We start from the raw sequence: 25,393 nt of genomic DNA on the forward strand, positions 1-25,393 counted from the left end.
AAGATGTTTGGCATTCTGGCATTTTAATGACAACTAAGCATGTCCCCCATTGTTAATTTAGAGACTTATATATATATATATATATATATATATATATATATATATATATATATATATATATATATATATATATATATATATATATATATATATATATATATATAGCTGAAGACAAACTTATTAGCCCTACTGTGAAATTATATTTATTTTTCAAATATGAATCAACAAGTAAAGTTTAACGAATGAATGTAATTTTCCACAATATTTCGTATTCTATTTCTTGTTCTGGAGAAAGTTCTATTCTTTTTAGTACTGTATTGAAAGCCTTCTTAAGATATCTTTAAACATATTTTTTTAATTAGCTACAGAACAACAAACTGTAATTAACCTAACTTGCCAAGTTCAGCCTATGAATTGCACTGTAAGATTAACAATATTATCTTGCAAAATAACCAGTAAAATGTTATGTACTGCCATCATTGCAATGACTAAATATGACAAAATGTTATTAGAAATTAGTTATTAAAACTAGTGTGTTAAAAAAAATGTGTTTTAAAATCCAGAACAACACTTGGGAAAAATTTGAAAAATAATTAAATATTCACAGGGGGGCAAATCATTTTGCCTACTACTGGGTAATAATGGATGGATGGATGAATGGTTGGATGGACACTGATTAGGAAGAGTTGCGCCAAACTAAAAATAAAATAATCATAAAAACATCATGAAATACAATAATCATAAATTATAAATTTTTATTATGCTTTGTCTTTGGACGAAATGTGTTACTAGAACAAATGGAGCTGTATTTAATAGGTTTCCTAAAGAATCCACCACCAGCTATTGACCTATCAAACCCATAACACTGACACTGTATGTGTAAACTTTACTGTGTAAGACCTTACTATATTTATAGCCAGGGCTTGACATTCAGTTTATTGATCCCCAGCCACAGCAGCTAGTAGTTTTCCAACATTATTAGCCATTCGTCATTTTCATTAGCCACAATTTTGTTGTTGCTAAAATTTCTTGATTTAAATCTTGTGTTATATTCATATAACTTGAATTTGAGTGCTGTGTATGACTTTGCTCAATGAGCATAAGCAAATGGGTTGTGGTTTCACAGTTTTGCATTGCAATTCATTTTATTTCAAAAGTCTTTTCAGGGCTCAACACTAAGGATTTACCATTTTTTTTCATTGAAAAGCGCTAAATTAATTAATTTATTTAAAATTTTAAATTAATTAATTGCCTCAAAGTTAAATATACACATAAAATGATAATGCAGTGTGACTTTTAATGTTTTATAATCAACTTATTACAGTAAAAACATAAACAATCCCATTTATTACACATTGGAGCTCCTTAATACTGAATACACTAGTCAAGCTTCTCCTGCTTTTGCCTTGATTTGCTCACTGATGTCTGCATTGTTCTCTATCTGTCAAGTGACAGTTTAAACATTTTAGAAGTCTGATTCATACTCTGATTTAGTTGGCTTTTTTTTGTAGCTCCTCAATTAAACAAAGAAACAAAAGGTTATACATTCAATTCGAAATGACGATCTCTGTGAAAGGCACTCACCCCAACCAACTCCCCATCATTTTCCTTCTATTTTCAGATGGGATGGTAGGCCAAACCAAAGGTTACCATGGGCTTACAATGTTTTTTTACATTTTTTGGGTGGTGAAATATGACCATGATCTGATACACCGCTCTCTGCAGGAGTGGTTTGGGTTTTTGGTCCAGGTGGGGTAAAGCCAATAATCCTTAATCTGATTCTATAGTTAATCCTACTCTTCTTCTCAGGTTTTTCATTAATGTGGGTGTGTGTGAGCGGTTTGATGTTATAAGGAGGAAATAGAGTGTGAAGTGTGTCTAGACCATTGCGGCCCTCAGGTGCGCTTTAACCAACATTATCAGCCGTGAAATCAGACCAGACAGTGATTTCAAAATACTGTCACACTGCGTTTCTTTACAAAAGAAATGATCCGTCAGCGCTCCATCGGCACCTGGACCGAAAACATCTGGAAAAGCCACAAAAGTGCTGCACGATTGTTTCTGTGCAACAAAAGCTAATGTAACATGTAAGGAGTGCGTTCGTCTTGATGGTGGTTTTATCGCTCTCCGTCTTCCTGCTTCGCTTCACTCTCACACACATACACACACGCAAGCTGTGGGTTTCCTGTCTGGCCTCTGAGGCTCACATTCTTTGTGCTGTGTTATTGGAGGACAGGCTGCTGCTATTTTCTTCTGAATTCCAAACCAGTGCACAGAAAGAGAGAGGAAGAAGTGGCCAGCGTGGCCATGTAGCATATGAGACCGAAAAGTGGGAATATAGAGTTAAGTGCTCTGCTTCTATTGATCAACACATTTCTATGATAACATGCAGAATAAAAGCCTTATTATGAGATAAAAAGATCTTTACACAATTTCAAAACAATATTTAATTGTGAAGCAAACTATAAAATAAAATATATTTATATTTATATGTATTTTTATATTAATATATTAAATTAATACAATTTTCATGCCACAAGAATTGAAGAATGGCAAAGCTTATTACAAAAAAATTACTTTTTCTTACCCTTGAGTACATTTTTAGTGCAGTATTGGTAATATTACTCCACTACTTTCCTTCAACTTGCAGTCAGTAATATTTTTTCCTGTCTATGGAGATTTAAAAAATATTGTCCTGTGATTTCTGTCTAATCAAATCACACATAGAAAGTAAATCACATCATAATAAACTACCTCAAGACATGGCCAATTTATTGCAGCAAACTGTTTGGAAGCATTTAAAGTGTCCAAGAAGATGTCCAAAATTAACACATTGACCCAGAGACTGTTTAGATGCATGTCACTGATGAGAAGATGACGGATGTTTACTGTATGATGGCAGAAATGGCTTTAAACATGAAGTCAAATTGATGTTGTAGCCAAATCTCATGGAGACATTGCATTTTGTTTGGAAATAAAAAAATTAGGTTGACATCAGAACCCAACACCAGGCTGACGTCAATGTTCAACCTAATATCGAACCAAATATCAACATCTAATGATGTTACAGCTTGATGTTGTGTGGACGTTACCGCTATAACGTCTATCAGACAGTGGATTTTGGTTGCAATACCTGACAAATAAATGTCAGTATTTGTTGTCAATATGACGTTAGTTTAAGATGTTGGCTCAACGTTGGATTTTGGTTGCTTATTAACATAACTTAAAATCAACCAAACATCAACGTCATTTGACAACATTATTAGACATTAAAATAACGTCCTTAGAAGCTGGCTAGACATTGAATTTTGGTCATCACAACCTAAATCGAACTTAATATTAGCGTCTTATGATGTTGTGTGCCTGCTTGGCAATGACTAAATGCACTACAGAATGTTACGTTTACACACATTCTCAAGTTACATGTAAGTGCATCAGCTTTTTTACAGCATAATACTCATTACTCTTGAGTACTTTTGAAAGGTCTACTTTTTTTCTCATACTTTGAGTAATGTTTACAACAGTTACTCTACTTGCTCTACATTTTTAGACAAGTAATGGTACTTATACTCAAGTATGATTTTTCAGAACTTTATCCACCTCTGGTTGCTTCACATATGATAGCAAGTCAAAAATAAAGCAATAGTCTTGGGATCAAGATAAGGGATGTTCAAAAAAATGTTTTAAAAATTACAAGTCTGAAATAAATGTAGTTTTTTTGATATTCTACTTAATATTAATATTATTGTTGTTGTTTTTTTGTCACAAAAAAAAACATGTATCAGCACAATCATTTTAAAAATATTTATAATATAAAAAATTTTGGTATAAGTTAATTGAAATTGTAATATTTCACAGGTTTTTGGTTGTTTCTTAGTTTGTTTTTGGAAAACAAATACTGCATGGGCTATTTTTTTTTTTTTTTTACCAAAGAATGGTATGTGGCTGTTGACTGAGTTATCACTCCAAACACACAGAATAGGGTACATAGTCACTTCCTGTGAAACCCCTGACAGAAGCTATATCTCAACTGAGATTGAAATATTGTGAACGTGACAGACAGCATGCAAACACACAATAAGCAAATAGGAAAACACCACCTGAGACTACAAGAATTCACAAGAGCAGCAGATTCAGCATTACCGAGAAATCCACCCATCCTGCTATGCAGTTCATTTTCATGACATTGTCATAATATAATAGACAGAAAAGTAATTTTACCATTTTAATGATAGTTTTAATAAATAAAAAAGTTAATTGCTAGTAAATATCAGTGTCAAGTTACATATAAATCTAAACTGAAAAAAAAGATTTATTGGATTCATTCATTTTTTTAGGTAAGTGGTTGCAAACAATTTATATGGGTTAAACAAACAAATTAAATGTAGTAATCAACTTAATTAGTTTGTTTAAATTTAGCCCATATAAATTATTTGCAACCACTTACCTTAATAAAATTTAGCAAATCTAACGAATCCTTTTTGCCAGTGTAACCTAACCCTAAATGTATTATTCTGAATTCAAATTGGCTATACAATGAATTAAATCAAAACAAAAAAGTTGCGTCCGAAATCGCAAGTAGGTACTGCATTTGAATTTGAAATTACTACTAGATTGTAAGAAAAGTATGTTCTATACAGTATGAATGTCAGACGTACTGTACTACATGTGCCATTTTGTCATGATTTTTGTCAGTCTCTGGTTTTTGTTAACCACAACATTTTGAAGTATATGGTGGATCCAGTTCACAATCCATCGATGTATTTACTGACCACAACCCACTTATTTTTCTTCAACAAAAGTGTAACAAAAATCAGAGACTGATGTGCTGGGCCCTCAGTTTCAAACTGAGTACAAGATCGCATTTGTAAACTTGTAACCATGTTTACACTTATGTGTTCGGGTGTTACAACCCTTGTCTTGTCTCATCTGTTTCTCTGCTTTGCCTAGAACATATCTGATTGGCCACTTCTAGCCGATTGCTTGTTCCTGATTAGCCTACAGAGTTTTAAAAGCCATAACACAACTTAATTGGTGGCCATCTTGTTTTGATCACTTGCTTTGTGTACGTTGAGTGTTGTATAGTGCAGAGTTTTTTAATGTGTATAAGTTGTGACCACTGAGATACTATGAGTACTGTTTGTTTTGCTTTGTTAATGATCATTTGTTTCACTGGCTTGTTTGACTTTTTTGCTTGCTGACATTGATTTCTGGATTGTCCCTTAAATGAGGTTGCCTGTTCTGTACATAGTTTGTAAATAGTGTATAAAAATTGGGTTAGCAAGGAGTTAGTTTTTTTGTAAGATTTATTCAAACCTCAATAAATCTTTGATTTCATTTTCTTTGTCTTGTCTTTTATGTTGTGCACCATCACTAGACGGTGCGTAACAACCTGACCTACTGTACCTACATCAGTTGCGTCACTTCACTCTTATTCATGAATTCTCTCGCCGTGAATCTTGGGATAGCATAGCATGTATCGGATGTGCTATTCAGAGTCTCGCTGCTAGTAGATCATTCGAGTATTTTCTTGCATTCTATTTTATCGAATTCTATAAATTCAGACATACAGTACTACTCGGCTCGCATACTGTTTGCAGCGTACTATGGACATACGCCATTTTGGATGCATCCCATATCTCCAAGGAGCTATTCACACTGAACATCAATTGTGGCATAACACGGTTTATGAGGTTTAAATACTGAGGTTTGGTGACATTTTATGCACAAATTTGAGCTGAATTAGCTTGTTTGTTGGTATCATAATGTACTCTTTTTTGATCCACCAAACATGGTTACTACAATTTTGTCAAATTGCTTACTTTATTGCAACTAAAGTACTAACTTACAAATATATAATTTAAATTGTATGTTTATATGCCTATTCTAGTTTTATAAATAATGTTAAGAGATTTGTTTTCTCATAAAAAATGTTTTTGAATTAAGAAATATGCTTGCTTGGCACTTTTCTTATTGGTCATTTTGTGTTTAAGAACATAGCTACATGGAGATATGTTGTTATGAAAGATTTGCCCTTCAGTGTTTTGGACTTTCAGCTGTGTTAACCACACTGAACTGAACTAAACTGAATTCAACTCTAAAAGCTGGACTGACAGTTTCAATCTACTAGAACTTTTATGTTAAGCTGCTTTAACACTATGTATGTTTTAAAAGTGCTATAGAAAAATGAATTTAATTGAATTTAGAATTATCTTCAAGAATAGGCTACAATAGACAAATAGACCATTTTTTAAATCATTTTTTTTATTTGTTTTTATTTTTCTTATACTTGTATCTTTTATTCTTATTTATGTAAAGCACTTTGAATTGCCACTGTGTATGAATTGTGCTATATAAATAAACTTGCCTTGCCTTGCCTTTTTACATTTCTGGCTTTCTCAGCAGCAGAAGTAATCATACTTAGACATCAGTGAATGGGAGGGTACCACAAATAAAAAAAACATTTGTATTCAAATTTGTTTTATGACTGCTTGGCCGCCAAAAGAGAGAACCATGTCAAATTACTGCCCTGCCCATAGATATAGTACTGTATTAGAACGAGCTATCCACTAAAAACTATAGCTTTATTTACGTATGTTTAATTCAAAATATTAAAAACTTTTGAGCAGTTGAGATACTGATGACCATGCCTCATCATTGTTTTGTGAAAAGTGTCCATCCGCTTGTTAAGTGTGACGATACGCAAAATGGCTTCCGGGTCCAAGCCCTATATAAAACTATATATGGAGACTCAACAAATAGTAATTATAAACTTTTACAAAGCAATGTAATGCTTTACAAAATCATGGTTGGATAGGAAGCGACAATGTATAGCTATTTTTAAATCTCAACAGAGATGTTCAATAGGAATTAGGTCTGGGCTCTGGTTGGGCAACTCAAGGAAATTTACCAAGTTGTTGTAAAGGCACTCCATTGATATTTTGGCGGTGTGCTTTGGGTCATTGTCCTGCTGGAAGATAAAGAAGCGTTGCCCCAGTCTAAGGTCACGAGTAATCTGAAGCAGGTTTTCATTCAGGATGTCTCTGTACACTGCTGCATTCATCTTTCCCTCTATCCTGACTAGTCTTCCAGTTCCTGCTGCTGAAAAACATCCCTACAGCATCATGCTACCACCACCATGGATGGGATTAGCCTGGTGTTTTCTCCAAACATAACATCTGGCATTCACTCCAAAGAGTTCAATTTTAGTCTTATCAGACCAAAGAATTTAGTTTCTTATGGTCGAAGAGTCCTTTAGATGTCTTTTGGAAAATTCCAGTCGGAGAGTGGCTTCTGTCTGTCTGGCCACTCTACCATACAGGCCTTATTGGTGGATTGCTGCACAGATAATTGTCTTTCTGTAAGGTTTTCCTCTCTCCACAGAAGAACACTGGAGCTTAGACAGAGTGACCATCGGGTTATTGATCACCTCCCTGACTAAGGCCCTTCTCCCCCGATCACTCGGCTTAGAAGGTCAGCCAGCTCCAGTAAGAGACCTGGTGGTTCCAAACATCTTCAACTTATGGATGATGGAGGTCACTGTGCTCATTGGAACTTTTATATCAGCAGAAATTTTTCCTGTAACCTCCCCCACCCCTTAGCCTCCAGATAATCCTGTCTCAGAGGTTTACAGACAATTCCTTTGACATCATGCTTAGTTTGTGCTTTGACATGCACTGTCAACCCTAGGACCTTATATACACAGGTGTCTGCCTTTTCAAATCATGTCCAATCAAGTGAATTTACCACAGGTGATCTCCAATTAAGCTGCTGAAAAATCTTAAGAATGATCAGTGGAAACAGAATGCACCTGACTGTATCTCGATTTAGAGCTTCACGGCAAAGGCTGTGAATACTTCTTTTTTTTTTTAATAAATTTGCAACAATTTCTAAAAATCTTTTTTTCACATTGTCATTATGGGGTATTGTGTGTAGAATTTTAAGGAAATCAATTAATTTAATCTATTTTGGAATAAGGCTGTAACCTAAAATAATGTGGAAAAAGTGAAGCGCTATGAATACTTTCCGAATGCACTGTATATGTATGTATGTATGTATGTATATATGTATGTATGTACGTATGTATGTATGTATGTATGTATGTATGTATGTATGTATGTATGTATGTATGTATGTATGTATGTATGTGTGTATGTATGTATGTATGTACTGCATATATGTATGCTTTATAGTAATTCCATATAGCAGCATTGGTGCTAATATTGATTCATTCTACCTAGTGTGCAGGCACTGTTGGTTAGCATCATCTACGAATTACTGGAGATTATCAATTGGTTGGCGATTATCTCCACTTTTTTGCATCATTTTCAGTGTGAATGGCCTTAAGAAGAATGACCTGGAAATGGTACTCAGTTCTACATCAAAAGCTCCTTGGCTGTATCTGGGTGTTAGTCAAATAGTCTGCAGCAGAACACACACAACTGTATTCCTCTGAGTCAGTCTGTGATGTTAAAGATAAAGACAAGCTTTGATTTTTCTCCTCTACCAAATTTAATTTCAGGGTCGATACACAGAACCTTTATTGCAAATAACTAAATAACAATAGCTTTACTTACTTTTACCAACATACAATAAGATTCAGTAAGCTCTGTCTTTTTTTCCGTATTGTGTGTGTGTTAGATGGTTCATGAAAAAAAAAAACAAGGTTTACTTGTCAAGATTCGAAGACGTCAATTAGAATACACAGCCTTATTTTTTAACAACTTTTTAAATACTGTTAATGGTAGATTATAGGGCTAGTATTTTATGCTGATGTATGGTATTTAGAAATAGTATTTAAGTGATACAATATGTCCGCCTTTAGCAGCTCCGGCACTAGCATGCAAAATTTGCTACATTGATATTGTATCTTAAGTCGTATTTAAAGGGGCCGTTGCAGCATATCATATCAGTTACGTTTCGGCATCAAACCTGCTTTCTAGCGTAAAAATGTTGCGTACTTTTTAATCAAATTCAATTATCAATGGAAGATCCAGTTGCATGTGGTGTGGCTTTGCTTCTCTTTAATTATCCAATGTGTCCATATGTCTGAAATATTCTGAAGCAGCAATACTGTTTTGTATTGTTGCATAAGATTCCCACTTTTTTAAAGAAACAAAAAAACAAAAAACAAAAATTTATATATATATATATATATATATATATATATATATATATATATATATATATATATATATATATATATATATATAACATTGATGCACATGAGTAACTTGCCAGTAAATTTTTAATGCATGCTTCCTGTAAGAAAACATTGCAAATAATTGGAAAACCGTCGACCGCAATAATCAAACCATTAGGAACAACTGTAAACTGAACTAAAGTTCATGGGTCTGTTTTCTTTGGACTCCTCTCCAGCTGTGGACTTCTACATTCTGATTGCTTGCCGTCGAACTGCGTCATAGCTCAATACCATAAAGTTCACTTGATTTCAACTCTCCTCGACGCCCACACTGGCGAAGATGCGCCGTGCTGCTCTTTGCCGCTTATCACCGCCAGCTCCCATTGAAAATGAATGACTTACGGCTATTTGACAGTCTCGCTGCTTTCGGTGTGAATGTAAGATAAGCCTTCCTATTGGCCCCTGAAACCCAATGTAAAGGGGAGAGATAGAAAAATTCCCCAAAGACATGGGACACCACTACTACAAACTCACACATCATCATGTTGTCAATAGCACAGGTTGCGAGCTTTGCAAATTCATTGTTTTTTAATTCATTTCCTGGAAGTTGAGAGTAATGTGCAGAGATATTGTTGCCGCTAATCTTTCGTATGCATAAATTCAAAACCTCACATTTTTGACGTCACACGCTCCAGCGCCAATACTGTTGACAGCGGTTGCCTAGTAACATACAAAGCACCTAGCACTGCTCTTTACTAGTGTCAACAAAAGGCAGTGTGTTGCATCTTGCGCAGAGCGTCTGGGTGTTGCAAGATGTACAAAACTTTCCGCTTGTTAAGCGTGACGTCACGCGAATCGCCTTTCGGGTCCAAGTGCTCTATTCAACTGAATGGGGAGACTCGTGAAATGGTAATAATAAACGTTTACAAAGCGATTTAATACTTTCAAAAATCACGATCGCAATATATATGTCCATGCCTAACATCTCATGGCCAGAAAATATTTCATTTTTTTATAAATTGTTAAAATTTTGGTACTTGTGCTGCAGCAAGCCCAGAGATCGTTGTGTACACTATGGGCCCTATCATACACCCGGCGTAGTACTGGCGCAGTAGTCTTTTGGTAGTTTCAGCTTGGCGCAAGAGTCGTTTTGAGGCGTTGCGCTACGCTGTTTAAATAGCAAATGCATTAACGCTCATTTTTGCGCCCATAGGCGTTCTGGTCTAAAAAGGAAGGCGTTCTGAGGCAGACCGCTGGCGCGTTGCTATTTTGAGAATCTATAATAGATTTTTCATTAGACCAAAACTAACCCGGTCTAAACTCCGGCGCAGAGTTGTGCCTCGCTTACACACTGCTTAATACGCACAAGAGAGCAATAGGCAAATATCTTTACATATGAAAAAATTTAAATATTAAGGATATATATAGTATATAATAAGAATAGATATAGAATATAAATATAAGGATTAAAATAATAAAAAAATTAAAATATTACAAAACATATTATTTTCTAGCCTACATAAATATGAAAAATCACAGCTTTTATGTCTTCTTCAACTCGGGAGGCTTTTTCAGTTCATTCATAACAATTTGCTTTTGTATAATGTTATTATTATTAGCAGTATTATTTATTATATCCATATTTATATTTGTTTTATTAAAAACAAGCTTAGATTTACCCACCTGTCAGGTTTTAGACCATATGGGGCACAGCATGTGTTTTAGGATATAACTCAGGTTTTTGAGCACATTTTGTTATTATTATTCATTTATTAGTTTGCTGGAAATTAGAATTGAGTTTAGAAATAGTTTTGAAACGAATATTTGCGCTTAACAAACAAAAGTATTTATTTATAGACTAATTGATGTCTGTGCGTAAAGGTTTCCCTATCCAAGAGCGAAAGTGAAAGTGATCCATTATCTCTCATTTTCACGCAGTAGATGCTCTGTTTAACAGTTTTCTGTTAAAAAACTGTTAACTGTTTGCTAGTGAAATGCTCAAATTTTCCACTTAGACTTACTTTGCGTCCTGTAAATAGCGAATGCGCTCTTGGCGCGACACAGCTGACTCTTAAAGGGAATGAGAGATGAGATTCTAATTGGTTTATTCTCAAAACACACCTATAACTCATTAAGAAAATAAACTCAACCCTTTTAGACCATGCGCCATGGCACAAAGCAGGTTTTCCCGTCCTTAAATTAGCAAAAATGCGTCCGGACACGCCCTGAAACCGTTTGCGCCCTGCGTTTTGCACTCTGCGCATGGACCGTCAAAATAGAGCCCTATGACTTTATATAAAATTAACTTTAATGTATGATATGAATAAAAAGTGATCATAAACGAATGATTTCTCAACTCAAATGACTGGCGGCATGGACCCGGAAACAGTATTTATCACCAACACGTCACCACTTAACAAGCGGTTACTATGCTCATAGTCATAGATGTAAACACAAGAAAAGAACATTAACATTATACCAGATGTTCTCTCAAAAGCATTTTCACAGCCACCAGACGTTTCTGACAGACTGGCCTATTCTGTAAAGAAAAATTTGCGGTGAAATATTTTACAATGATTATTAGTTGACTATTGTTTGCGAAATTTGGCATTTCCCCCCCAAAACTTTGTCTCTAACACATGAATGCTGTTATGAATGTAATAACTCAGATGCTTGTTTGTAGCAAAAATCCTTATTAATGCCCATTTTTCTTTTACATTTGTGGGTCTCCTTGCTTGGTTTTGCAGCCTTGTTCCTGCTCTCACACTTTTTCGTTTGTAGTGTGGTCCTGAAAAATCTCTGTTTAAAGGACTATAATGGCCCTTCTCCTCACTGCTACGCACCTCCAAGCTAAAAAGAAATGGGACACTCCTACCTTTTAATGTTGTCACGATCACCAGCGATCTGCACAGGCTACTACATATATGCCAGTTTAATAAACTACAACTCCCATCTTGCACCTCAGACACCCCAGTTTCTGATTACCCCTGATTAAACATACATTTATTGAAAGACTATAACAAAACAAAAACAAAACAAACCAGGAAACATAAGAGAAACAAAAAACAGCAGACAATGAAAGGGAAACACAAATATTGTAGGGAAACAATCAGGCTAAACAGAATAACAAGACGGGGGGTGAAGATAATAAACAACCATAGCAACAAACTGGGTAACTAAGGAGACAGTGCATGACATTACACAGCGTGTGAACAACACATATGAATACGCTAAACGAGGGGTAGGGGTGAGGGCTATTCCGTAGTCACACTAGATTTTTCACTCCATAGACTTCCATTCATATGAACGCGAATCTGGAGACGTAAGCTTGTGCGACAAGTTTCACAGTTAGTTGAATTGCAAAGTTCAAGTTTGGTTATCTCTGATGTGCAAAATCGCAATACATGACTGCGTGAGACCAATCAAAGATCAAAACATGACCTCTCAGTAAAGAAATTGAAAATATGGACAAATTGCTTGCTTTTTATAATGTCTAATCATCTTGTTTAATCCCGCCCCTTTTCACAGCGCAGTACAACAGAATTTTGCAAGCTTAAACTTTAGTGTGACCGTGGCTTAAAGGGTGGAATTGTAATTGTGCCTAAAAAAGTTTCAATCTTTTTGTATTGTATTTTGATCAGCCCAATCTCACAAGAAAACGTAAGTATTTTGTTTTGTCTGTTTAGTGGCTAATTCGTACAAGTTCAGTCGTACGAAAATGTACATTTTTTATAAGGAGGCGTGTCACACAACGCCACCCCTAAACCCAACGATCATACGAATTCATTCAAGTTAGCCACTAAATCAAAAAGCTAGGAATTGCTGTGAGATTACGTTGATCTTGATAGTTTGTGGTTTTTCCATAAATGATCAAGCAAGCATTAGACATTAGTAACTGTAAAAATTTAAAAGGACAAGAAAACCTTTGATATGTCGACTTTCAAAACAAAACAAAAAAACAGCTTTATGCAGAGGCTTCTGAACACAGGCTTCCTTTATGACAACACACTCGCTTGCTCCATAGCACACACACAGCTTAATGAATTGCTTCATTCATGGGGTGCATATCTGAGTTAGGTGGGCCCATTAAAGACCTCTGAAGCTCTGTAGTGTCCGTTCTGTGATCTGGAAAAGCTGGCTTTTAATGAGTATCTCTGGTCTGTTCTAAACCACTAGTACTCTCTACACCCTGCATAGCATAAATAACTGACTTTAGAGCGTCTTACATAATTGGTCAAATAGAAAGGAATTCTCCTGGCAATATCAACCCATGTATAGATTTTTTTCCCCTCAAATATTTCCCAAGTGCTGTTTCACAGAAAGATGATTTTGTTAACACATGTGTAAACATAACAGTTTTTAAAAGTAATTTCTAAAAAGTAATTTCTCTTAGTCTTTGATATGATGACTACATGATATTTAATGAGTTGTTTTGCAAGCTACTGGTGTTCAGTTTACAGTGCAATTTAAAGGCTTGGTTAGGTTTATTAGGTAACTTATAAGGCAAGTTTTTGGACAAAAGTGGTTCTGTTCTGTAAAATTATTTCTTAAGGGGCAAATAATATTAACCTTAAAGTGATATACATATATTTAAAGTGCTTTTATTGCAATCAAACTAAAAGAAAAAAAGTAAGGGATGAAAAAATATCCTTTCTCTGGATAAACATCACTTATATGAAAAAGAATAATAGTTTACAGTAGGGCTAATCATTTTGCCTTAGCTTTAGTGAGTCAATAATTTGCTTCTGCTTTTGATCAGTTTTTTGAATATCCCTCAGATACTACTGTGATATTCTTTTCTCTTTAACTAATTAGTATTTTGCTGTTTACCTTTCTAATATTATAACAAGTGTAGTATTTTTGTTGTTTTATTAATTATCATTTAATAAATTATTATCTTTATATGCTCATAAAACCAATTTAAAAATGGCATTTTCAATTTAAGTTTTTATGTTATTTTCAGATCACGAAGCTACTTTAAGTACTTAAATGTGCAGTAGGTGATCTGCCAATATACTAGTCGTTAGCATAATAGCTTTGAAAACAGTCTCTCTTCTGCGATCTAAAGCCACGTCCAAAGCTTTGAATTGAAATGACTATGCAGTGCTTGGCTGGTGGGGTGCAGGAATTACACTTATTACAAAGCCATACTGGCATGCTATTACAGATTGAATATTTAATATATTGATATACATATATACATACATATATATATATATATATATATATATATATATATATATATATATATATATATATATATATATATATATATATATATATATATATATATATATATATATATATATATATATATATATATATAATATTCAATATAGTGAGCGTGTCACAGATTGTCTTCTTCAAAAATGAACCGATGTGAACATAAAACCAGCTAAAAACCAGTAAAGCAGGCACGGAATAACGCTATTTACGGATGTTTTGTTATTAAACTAAATAAAAATCTACATTATCGATTCTGTAAAAGGTTCCTCATAAAAATTGAAAATAGTCATCAGAAGATTTCAGTGGCTGAACGACACTTCTGTGCATATAACCCATTCATAAAAAAACACAATCTACATCAGCTTTGCGTGACTAAAATAGTTTTAAAACATGACATTACCTGACTAACAGAAATACTTTAGCCATGGTGTCATCCTACCTCCAGTGTGCAAAAGTAACTCCAATATTGATTCAGGATTTTTAGAAGTTTTGATTTAGCATTTGTTTTTACTGCTGTCACTCTCTCATGTGCACGTGACCACGTGTGCACAAGCAACGGCAGATTTGTTTGCGTGAGGTGCGCAGATGTACAAATCTACATTTGTTAACACAGTTTGGGCTACTTATTAGAATTATGGGAATTATCAGATTGACAAATTTTTATTGGATGAACATTTTTTAGTCTTATGCCTTAGCCAGAATATAAAAAATACCTATAAATATATTTAGATCATTTACTTTAATCATTACTATTGGAATTTGAAGAGACTTTTAACCAGCACAACATGTTTCTGAAGACAATCACCAACTGCACCTTTAATTATGTTTTATTAATGCAGTGGATTTTATCCATTTTTATTCATTTTGTCACTGCAGTGAATTGGATTGCCTTTTCAAGGACATATACATCTCAAAAACATTATGCAATTCTGAGTTTGCCTCAGGTAAGTGGGCTTTACAAATTTTAACAGACATTTTAACAGACACTTGCTCCAGACACTTTCAGAAAATCACTCCATACCTCTATAAAACATTGTGCATTTCTGAGTGTGCTTCACACAGGTGAGTGGGCTTGACAAACCACCTGTAGAAAAACTTTTCCCTCATTTGCACCACATCCTTTACTTAAACTCCTTACAAGGGCTAAGAAAAACAAAGTTTACTTGTGAATGTGCCACAAATCATGTTGCACTACTTAACCTTAAATATCTCCTTTGCACTGTTTTGTTATGTCTGTGCAAACATACTTGTATAGTCTTAGGTTACGTGTATAGTTTAAGTATGTATAGTATATGCATAGTTTGTAGTTAGCACAGTTTAATCACCGCTCCAGTTTGTAAGATATGTATAGGTTTAAAATACATCCAGTGTTTTGTTCTTATTTGTGATTATGTCTGTTTATGTAGCACAGTGGTCCTGCGAGACACATTTTGTTCCACTGTATGTAAGTAAAAAGTGAACATACTGATTCATCTTCACGAGCACAGAATGTTCCTTGAAAGACCCCTGCTAAATATCTGGAGGGATTAACAGGCACTCAGTGCAGCAGCTAAAGGTCCAGCAGGGTCAAGTATAGGCTTTCTGGAGAGATGTGTGAGTGTTTGAACTGAGCAAGTGATGAATGAGAGAGACAGATGGACGTACCTCTGCTTAAAAGCCTGCTCTGCCATATCTCGCGCCGCTCTCTTCACCTCATCAGGCACAGCGTCTTTCTCCGCCTGAGAGATCTGGTAGACTTTGTGTCCCGCATCCAGACGGTATGGGCCACCTTTTCCACCGAGACCTGCTGTATCTCTGCCGCCTGCGACAACATAACAAGCACTTTGTTGAGTTATCATATTGGTGTTAGATGTGTAACAATGGCTGCAAATGCAACGGACTGTTTACTAGGTTTGCGTTAGAGACTTATAGTTATAAAGACTTTATAGTAAACTTTATATAAATATTCTTAATGTTGCAGTATGTAAGTTTGACACCCAGTGGTTGAACTTGGTATTGCACCACTGGTTTAAAACACGCAAGCACAAGCGTGTCTGACTATCGATCATGTAGGCTGATTTAAGGTCGATTTAAATCTTGTTCTAAATAAAAGCAACGGCGTGCAAATATTTTCCACATTAAAAGGAGTTTTTGTTCTAACCAACAACTGAAATGTATACTTAAGAAACGGCTTCTATTTCTTGCAGTTGAAAAACAGAACTATGACAATGATCACCTCAGATACACCTCATGTGCTTTATATAGTGTTGCATGCTAATAATGTGAGTTTGAATGCCATTTACATTACATTTATTGCCCGACTACTGAAAGCAGCAGCAGATAGTTCACCTCAGATCTTGAAAATATAAAAAAAAACATTTGAAAATGAATTTTAGAACTGACAAACCAACACATATGAGTGATTTAGCGTGTGCATTTAATAATGTTAAAGAGGTATAATATGTATTAATTAGATTATAAACCTTACAATTTAAGTGAGTTTTTCCTTAAAACAATCTAAATTTGGCTTTGAAATAAGATTATTCTGCATTTCCCATTGGCAGATTATTTTGCTTGTTTTACGGGAAAAAACCCACTCAATTTTAATTTATTTTCATTCAGTAAACAAAAAAAGCTAATAATATTGACTTAAAAAGACGTTTTAAAAAATAAAATAAAATTATATATATATATATATATATATATATATATATATATATATATATATATATATATATATATTTATATTTATTAGAGATGTAACGGTATTGTAAATACCGTCATACCGCAGTAGCAATTTTTTTCAATATTACCATAGTCGCATGACTCGATAAAACTATAGGTCTTCTGAGAAATTTTCTCAGGTGAATGAAGCGAACGGGAGGTAGCGGAAACTACAATTCCCATCAGCCCAGGCGTGGCCATCTACCTTTGCGGTCTGTTGTCGCTACAGATCCAGTAATGCGGAAATAGAGCGTGTTGCTAGTAGTTGGGATGAAAAAGAGCTGTAAATGATCAAACCTAAAGCAGGTTTTAAATCGGATGTGTGGAAGCATTTCGGTTTCTCTCTAAAAAGATACGAGAAAGGAGAAATGGTGACAGACAAAAAAAAAAAAAAAACTGCCAGACTGTGGTGAAATACAAGTTGGGGAATACGACTAAAAACAGTCATGGGGACTGCAGAATACAGCACACTGTTTAGATTGATGCAGATATTGATTTGTACCACAAATAAACCTCTATCTCACTCATGGCTTGTCCTCTCAAGCGGGGGAAAGACAATGCACAACGTAACCCACTGCTGTCAACCTGGGCCAAGTCATATATCTGTCTCAGAAACCTCAGTCCTAAATGAGAGATTTTTTTTCTGTTGCAGGGGACATTGTAAATGCCCAGAGAGACCAGCTTTTACCAGATTATAGTTATATGATAATTTTCCTTAAAACCCATCTCTATCTAAGTGAGTGAGTGAGTGATTAAATGTTGAATGTGATGAGTTTTCAACAATACTAAATTGAAACTTAATTTTTTTACATGGTTTAATAATTTTTGTTATTAAAATTGAAAAATTGAAGTTCCTGTTTCAAAGCTTATGGATAGATGGCTAATTTGTATGTCATTGACACTTTTGGCACTTTTTTGGAGTATTTTTATTAGTTTAGTTTTTCCTGTAAATGACTCAATAAATACCGTACCGTGACATTCATACTGAGGTATTACAGTACCGTGAAATTCTGATACCGTTACATCCCTAATATATATATATATATATATATATATATATATATATATATATATATATATATATATATATATATATATATATATATATATATTAGGGATGGGAAGATTAATCGATATGTATCGATACGCGGTCATGCGCATGCACGATGTGAGTGCATCGGTTGAGCAGCAGAGGATGAATGAAATTTTGGAAGCAAATCGAGATGCATCGGTTTTTGCGAGATGCATCGTTTTTTCCGAGATACAGCTTATTTTTTTAATATAGAATGTATTTTTTATTTATTAACAAGTGTTGTCAACCTGTTTTTGGCGCATATTTTTATCGACCTACATAAAGTAAGCCTTAGCAACGGATTTGCGGATGTGTACACTTACACGTACTACAACTCAGTGCATCAGGTGTGCGGATGAAGCTAGTGGTGCGCCCTCAGAAAGCGCGAGAAGCATAACAAACATTTTATTCCCCACTGAGTTTTAAATCCAAAGTATGGCAACATTATGGATTTAAGGATGGACGACTTGACAGGACAGATGCAATTTGCAAAATGTGCCGCGCATCTATAAAATACGCGGGCAGTACGAGTAATCTGAAATCTCACTTGAAGCGGCGCCACGGTGTTGTTGTGGAAGCATCTTCCAGTGTTCCTACATCCCCGGCTTTCGCACTGCTTGAACTGTAGCTACCAGCTCCAAAAGTGGTGAGAAAAGCATTGCAAGTTTTTTTTTCCATGCGCAAAAGTTTTGTGCGCTCTATGCCAATAACGGATGTTATTGCATTGTTCATCTGCAGGGCCGGAGCAAGCTGAACTGCTGCTCTAGGCAGAGGACGATCACGCCGCCCTCAACCCCAATGTGAAAACGAAAGTGACCGGTTATGAAAATAAAGGGACGTGTCGCGGACCTCTATTCTGCCGCCTTATGCGCGGATATAACTGAGGACGCGCGGGTGTCGCGGACCTCTATTCTTCCGCCCTATGCGCGGATATAACTGAGGACGCGCGGGTGTCGCGGACCTCTATTCTTCCGCCCTATGCGCGGATATAACTGAGGACGCGCGGGTGTTGCGGACCTCTATTCTGCCACCCTATGCGCGGATATAACTGGGTGTTGCGGACGCCGCCCTCTCTATACTGCCGCACTAGGCGGTTTTAAACACCTCCTCCTGTTAATTTTTATTTAATTATAATAATAATAATAATATTAATAATAATAATGATAAAAATAATGGGTGTCACGGTGGCACAGTGGGTAGTTTGACCACCTCACAGCAAGAAGATTGCAGGTTTGTTATATTTTTATTAGCCTGTTGTTTACAGTGATAGTGATGTTTCAAAGCAGCATAACACTGCTAGTTCACAGCCTTAAGTTTTGAATAATCAGTGGCAAAATATATCTTTGTAAAACTTGTTTTCATAGTTGAAAAGTTAAATCACAATTCTTGTTGTGCAATGCTCAACCTTTATGTTGAAAGAGTGCAAATAAATATATTTTAATATATATTGCACTTATACATTCTGTTTATCTTGAAAATACTTAAATAATATGTGCTATAGGTTCTAAAATGGCCCTCTACTGTAAACTGACACTCTGGCTCTGAGAGAAAAGCCAGTTTGTAAAAAAAAAGTCTTGGTTTTGCTTGGTTAATAAATAATCAAACTCATTCAATGGCACATTTACATAATCTTTTACATAATCTCATAAACTTGATTTAATTAGTTAGTGCTGAATTATCGCATTGTATCGTGATATGGGCGTGAATATATATATATATATATATATATATATACATATATATATATATATATATATATATATACAGTATGTCACAAAAGTGAGTACACCCCTGCCATTTCTGCAAATGTTTATTTATAACTTTTCATAGGACAACACTGCAGAAATGAATCATTTACACAATGAATGGTAGTCAGTGTAAAGTGTTTATAGCAGTGTAAGTTTATTGTCCTCTCAAAATAACTACAAATACAGCCAATAATAGCTTGAACCCCTGGCAACAAAAGTGAGTACACCTCTAAGTGAAAAAATCAAAATTGAGCAAAATTTGTCATTTTTGTTTCCCTGTGTCTTGTAACTTATAAGTGTTAAACTGTCTCGGGTATCCACAGACAGCAGGCGAGTTAAATTTGGTGTAAAAGCTCTTCCACTCTCTCAACCAGGCCACTGAAAGTTTAACATTGCACCTCATGGCAAACAACTCTCAGAAGACCTGAAAAACAAATTGTTGCCTTACAAAAAGATGGCCTAGGCATGAGTGCAGGCATTGGGAAGCTACATTTCATTGAGGGAAACATGAATTCTAACATGTACTGTGACATACTAAAGCAGCTCTCAGGAAACTGGACTGCAGAGCAGTGTTCCAGTATGATAATGATCCCAAACACACCTCCAGGATGACCACTGGCTTGCTAAAGAGGCTGAGGGTAAAGGTGATGGACTGGCCAAGCATGTCTCCAGACATAAACCCCATAGAACACCTCTGGGGCATCCTGAAAAGGAAGGTGGAGGAGCACAAGGTGTCAAATGTCCACCACCTCATATGATGTTATGAGGGAGCAGTGGAAGAGAATTTCAGTGGCAACCTGTGAAGTTCTGGTCAACTCCATGCCCAAAAGAATTAAAACCTTGCTGGAAAATGATGATGGCCACACAAAATATTGACATTTCACATTTTCACTTTGGGGGGTACTCACTTTTGTTGCCAAGGGTTCAGCTATTATTGGCTGTATTTGTAGTTATTTTTAGAGGACAATACATTTACACTGCTATACACACTTTACACTGACTACTTTTCATTGTGTCAAAGAGTCATTTCTGCAGTGTTGTCCTATGAAAAGTTATAAATAAATATTTGCAGAAGAAGGAGGGGTGTACTCTTGTGATATATATATATATATATATATATATATATATATACAGTTAAAGTCAGAATTATTAGCCCCCCTGAATTATTAGCGCCCCTGTTTATTTTTTCCCCCAATTTCTGTTCTGTTCTGGGAAGATTGTTTCAGCACATTTCTAAGCATAATAGGTTTAAAAACTTATTTCTAATAACTGATTTATTTTATCTTTTTCATGATGACAGTAAATAATATTTTACTAGATATTTTTCAACACACTTCTATACAGCTTGAAGTGACATTAAAAGGCTTAACTAGGTTAATAAGGTGAACTAGGCAGGTTAGGGTAATTAGTCAAGATATTGTATAACAATGGTTTGTTCTGTAGATTATTGAAAAAAAATTAGCTTAAAGGGGCTAATAATTTTGTCCCAAAAATGTTTTAAGAAAATTAATAACTGCCTTTATTCTAGCTAAAATAAAACAAATAAAACTTTCTCCAGAAGAAAAAATATTATCAGACATACTGTGAAAATTTCATTGCTCTGTTAAAAATAATTTGGGAAATATATATATGATTCCAACCAAACTAAAATATGTATAATAGTAGATATTGTGAAAGTGTACAATTACTGTTTAAAATATCACTTGTGAAATATTAGAAAGCAAATACACATTTCACAGGACAACAAATAATAATTTAGCTATAATTAACTATAATTTATATATATATGTGTATATATGTGTATGTATATATAAACCAGCCCACTGGTTTCCCCCTACATGAGGGGCATTTTTGGCGTCAATCTTTCCATGTTTGGGTGAGCTGACATCTAGGCCACTATATATATATATATATATATATATATATATATATATATATATATATATATATATATGGTAAAGGTAAAATAAATCAGTTATTAGAAATGAGTTATTAAAATTATTATGTTTAGAAATGTGCTGAAAAAATCTTTTCTCCCTTAAACAGAAATTGGGGAAAAAATAAATAAGCGGTCTAATAATTTAGGGGGGCTAATAATTCTGACTTCAACTGTATACATACAACGCAGTCTCACAGCAATTCATAACTTTTTGATGTAGTGGCTAATTCGAATAAATTTGTACGATCTAATTCGTACAATTTAGTACGATTTGCTCATCAACCAATGATGGTTGGGTGCCACGCCTCTTCTTTAAAATCGTACCTTTTCGTACAAATTAGCCACTACACTGACAAAATGTAAAATACTTATGTTTCCTCTTGAGATCAGGCTGATATATGTAAAACATATTTATTCATATTATCATGAAGCTACGAAACAAACTAAATTGTGCAATGTTCTACATAAATATGACATTATTTGCAAACTCAAAAGTGTACCACAGAAAAATAAAAAAAAATAAAAAAAATGTAAATCTATATGTATTTATGTATTTAATTATTTTGACATTTGGAGTTTTGGTAACCAACTTTGGGATGCACATGATGCCATGTGATGTGATTTACTGTACCTGTGCCTCCAGCCCACTGGTTTCCCCCTACATGAGGGGCATTTTTGGCGTCAATCTTTCCATGTTTGGGTGAGCTGACATCGAGGCCACTGTCTCTCTCAATGGTGATCTGAGAGGAAAGAAGAGGCTTTCAAAACTAGGTCTCTGTTGAAATTTAAATTGAACATTCACTTTGTGGTTAAACAAGTGGAAAAAACTGCCATGTGGGGCACAGAATCAGTGAAAGGGTTATATAACTGAAAACAAATACAGTATACAGTCGTCAACATTTGAAGTGGATCAAAAAAGTAAAAAAAAAATACAACAGGTGGTGTCGAAAAGTTTGAAACTTTAATGAAAGGTATTGATCCACTTTTAAATACTGACTACAGTAATGTACTGTACCCAGAGGTGAAGTATTTTAAGTACTTAAACTATTTTTTTTCTTAAATACATTTATTTTGAGCATAATGTCATACCTTTTACTTCGCATTTTAAAAAAATCACTCCTTCTCATTTTAAACTGAAGAAATCATGTTAGTGATGTTCAATTCACGAATGAGCTGATTCTATTAATAATTAACCTGCTAAATTGTTTCACAAATTGCAGTGAGCCAATCATCTGATTCAAATAATCCAGTCCCTATTTAATGATTCACTAGATTAACGGGTTACTGGTTTATCATATGCTTTGGTAAGTAGTACTCTTGCAAAGTCAACAAGTCTATTTTTACTTTTATTAAGCACACAAAACGTGTACTTTGCTCAATTTTTCATTGGAGTAATATTTTGTTATGTTTCTGTGTTTCTTTACTCAAGAACTTTATTAGCTTTTTTCATCCATGACTGCTAAGGCCCAATTAACTGATTTTGTGTACCATATTTTTTTGACTTACAAACCAAATTGACATTCAAGATATAATTATGTATCCATCACAGTTTACCAAAACATTACAAAAGAAGTGCTGCATATACAATGAAAGCTTGTACTTAATCTGACTATTGAATATGCCATAAATCAATCAATTCTGAAATTTTAAGTGCAGGAAGCAATGGATCACTTTTGCAAACTGAATGCTGATGCTAACAATGACAAGTTGATTGACAGATAAACATTCAATATGACAGAAATCCAGAAAGATGGAAAGAAAATATCTTAGCAACACAAAAAAAAGATTTCTGCTGCTTGTTCCAACTACATATTTAAAATGAGCTGCAACAACACAATTTGTTGGGACAACTTAATTGTTTCATGTTCAATCCACTTACATTTGTAAAAGCTAATAAGTTAACTTAATTCCTTCATGTTGGCCCAACACAAATCAATTGTGTGGAAGTCAAATTTTTTTGTACAGTCAGTGCACAAAATAGCTAAATAAATGAACAATTTTCGCTCGAGAAATCATTATTTTCAAACAAGGCCTTGTTTTGTGGTTTATTTATGGAGACTCGCAGATTTGTGGTGCATCACAAGACATCAAGATTTTCAGTCAAAATCTTTGTTATTAACATTAGCCACAGTTTAATTAAGGCCCCAGTTTACTTCAAATGGAGTTCTTTTTCTTTCTTTTTTTGAGGGTAATAAGTAGTTTGAAAAGGTTGAGTGATGGTAAAACTGTTTTCTAACTGTTTCTCGAACCTGCATGCTGCAGTTGGCGGGGTTGAGAAATGTGCAATGCTGCTGTACCTTTAAAAACAACAATAGTTGTACAATTTTAAAAAGTTTTATAGTGTCTGGCAAACAGCCTTGTCCATGAGAAGTGGCACACCACATTTTCACATTGTTTTCTATTTGAATGGCACCGCCAGTGTTTCCAAAGTCATAAAAAAAGATTTGTCACGATACGGTGCTACTTCCCTTCTGATGTGTGACCCAGTGTTGGGGAAAGTTACTTTAGAAGCAATGCATTAAAATATTGAGTCGAATTACTCCACAAAAAAGTAACTAGTTGCAATATTTAGTTACTTTTTATAGTAAGTAATGCATGATGTTAGTTTTGAGTTACTTTTTCTAACCTGGGTGGTTCGTCTTTTTTTTTTTTAAACAGAAGAGCTCTGCAATTAACATCACACTGTATAACCTTCATTTTCCTTTAAAAAAACGTTATCATATCTTTTGAGAACTTTCTGACCTACGCTATACATGCTTTGGATTAAAGAAAGTTTAAAATAGGTTTGCTACTTTTGCACTTTTTGTTGGATTAAAAAGTAAAATCACTGCCCATTCAGATAATCCTCTTTTCCTTTTCTTCCATGCGTTTAAAATGATGAGAATATTTCCATCGCAGAAATGTAAGGCTCTGCCATCTTCCTTTCTGTCTGTTCTGCATTCTCTCATTGAGCATGGGATTTAATGCGACTATGTTCATTATAATTCAGGATTTTTTTATTTTAACTTGCATAACATTTTTAAAAAAGTAACTCAAATATTAGTACTTCATTTTAAAAAGTAATGCATTACTAGTATTATCATTATGTAACTTGCGTTACTTGTAATGCATTACCACCAACACTGTGTGACACTCTCTGAGTCTTTAAAATCTCTCCGTGAGCGATCGTACAGGTATGGACACATCTGTACCAGCCCTGTTACTCCACTCTTCAGTGTATTCATGTGGCTAATGTTGCTGTTGTATTGGATGTTGTTCTCTGTCTAACCCCCATGGAATGAGAAGCAAATCAGGTGGAAGAAATCAAAACAGGCAGTATTACAAAACACACCAGGATACTTCAAATTAAGTTCTTTTTCATTCTTAGTTTGAGGGCAAAAAGAAAAGGGTGAGTGATGGTATAGAGTTTTCGAACACTAACACTTCAGCACTGCAGTGGGCAGACTTGTAAATGTGTAATGCTGCTCACATGTACTCTCTACAACAATATCGAATAAGAGAGAAGAACAGTTTCATAAACATCTGGCAAAAAAGCCTTCTCCATTGGAAGTGCCACCATGGCA

General features: G+C 34.6%; 1 protein-coding gene across 2 annotated transcripts in view; it reads right to left on the reverse strand.

Moving 5' to 3' along the window:
• Nucleotides 1–25,393, reverse strand: part of vwa8 (von Willebrand factor A domain containing 8) — a 255,926-nt gene that overhangs the window by 47,442 nt on the left and 183,091 nt on the right. For both annotated transcript variants that reach the window (XM_087266709.1, NM_001128338.2), the window contains 2 exon segments: nt 22,462–22,570; nt 16,013–16,169 (listed from right to left, as the gene is read on the reverse strand). In XM_087266709.1, coding sequence (XP_087122835.1) covers nt 16,013–16,169; nt 22,462–22,570 — 266 coding nt within the window.

Source organism: Danio rerio, chromosome 9 (genome assembly GCF_052040795.2).
Source record: "Danio rerio strain M-AB ecotype USA chromosome 9, GRCz13ab, whole genome shotgun sequence".
NCBI lineage: Eukaryota > Metazoa > Chordata > Actinopteri > Cypriniformes > Danionidae > Danio > Danio rerio.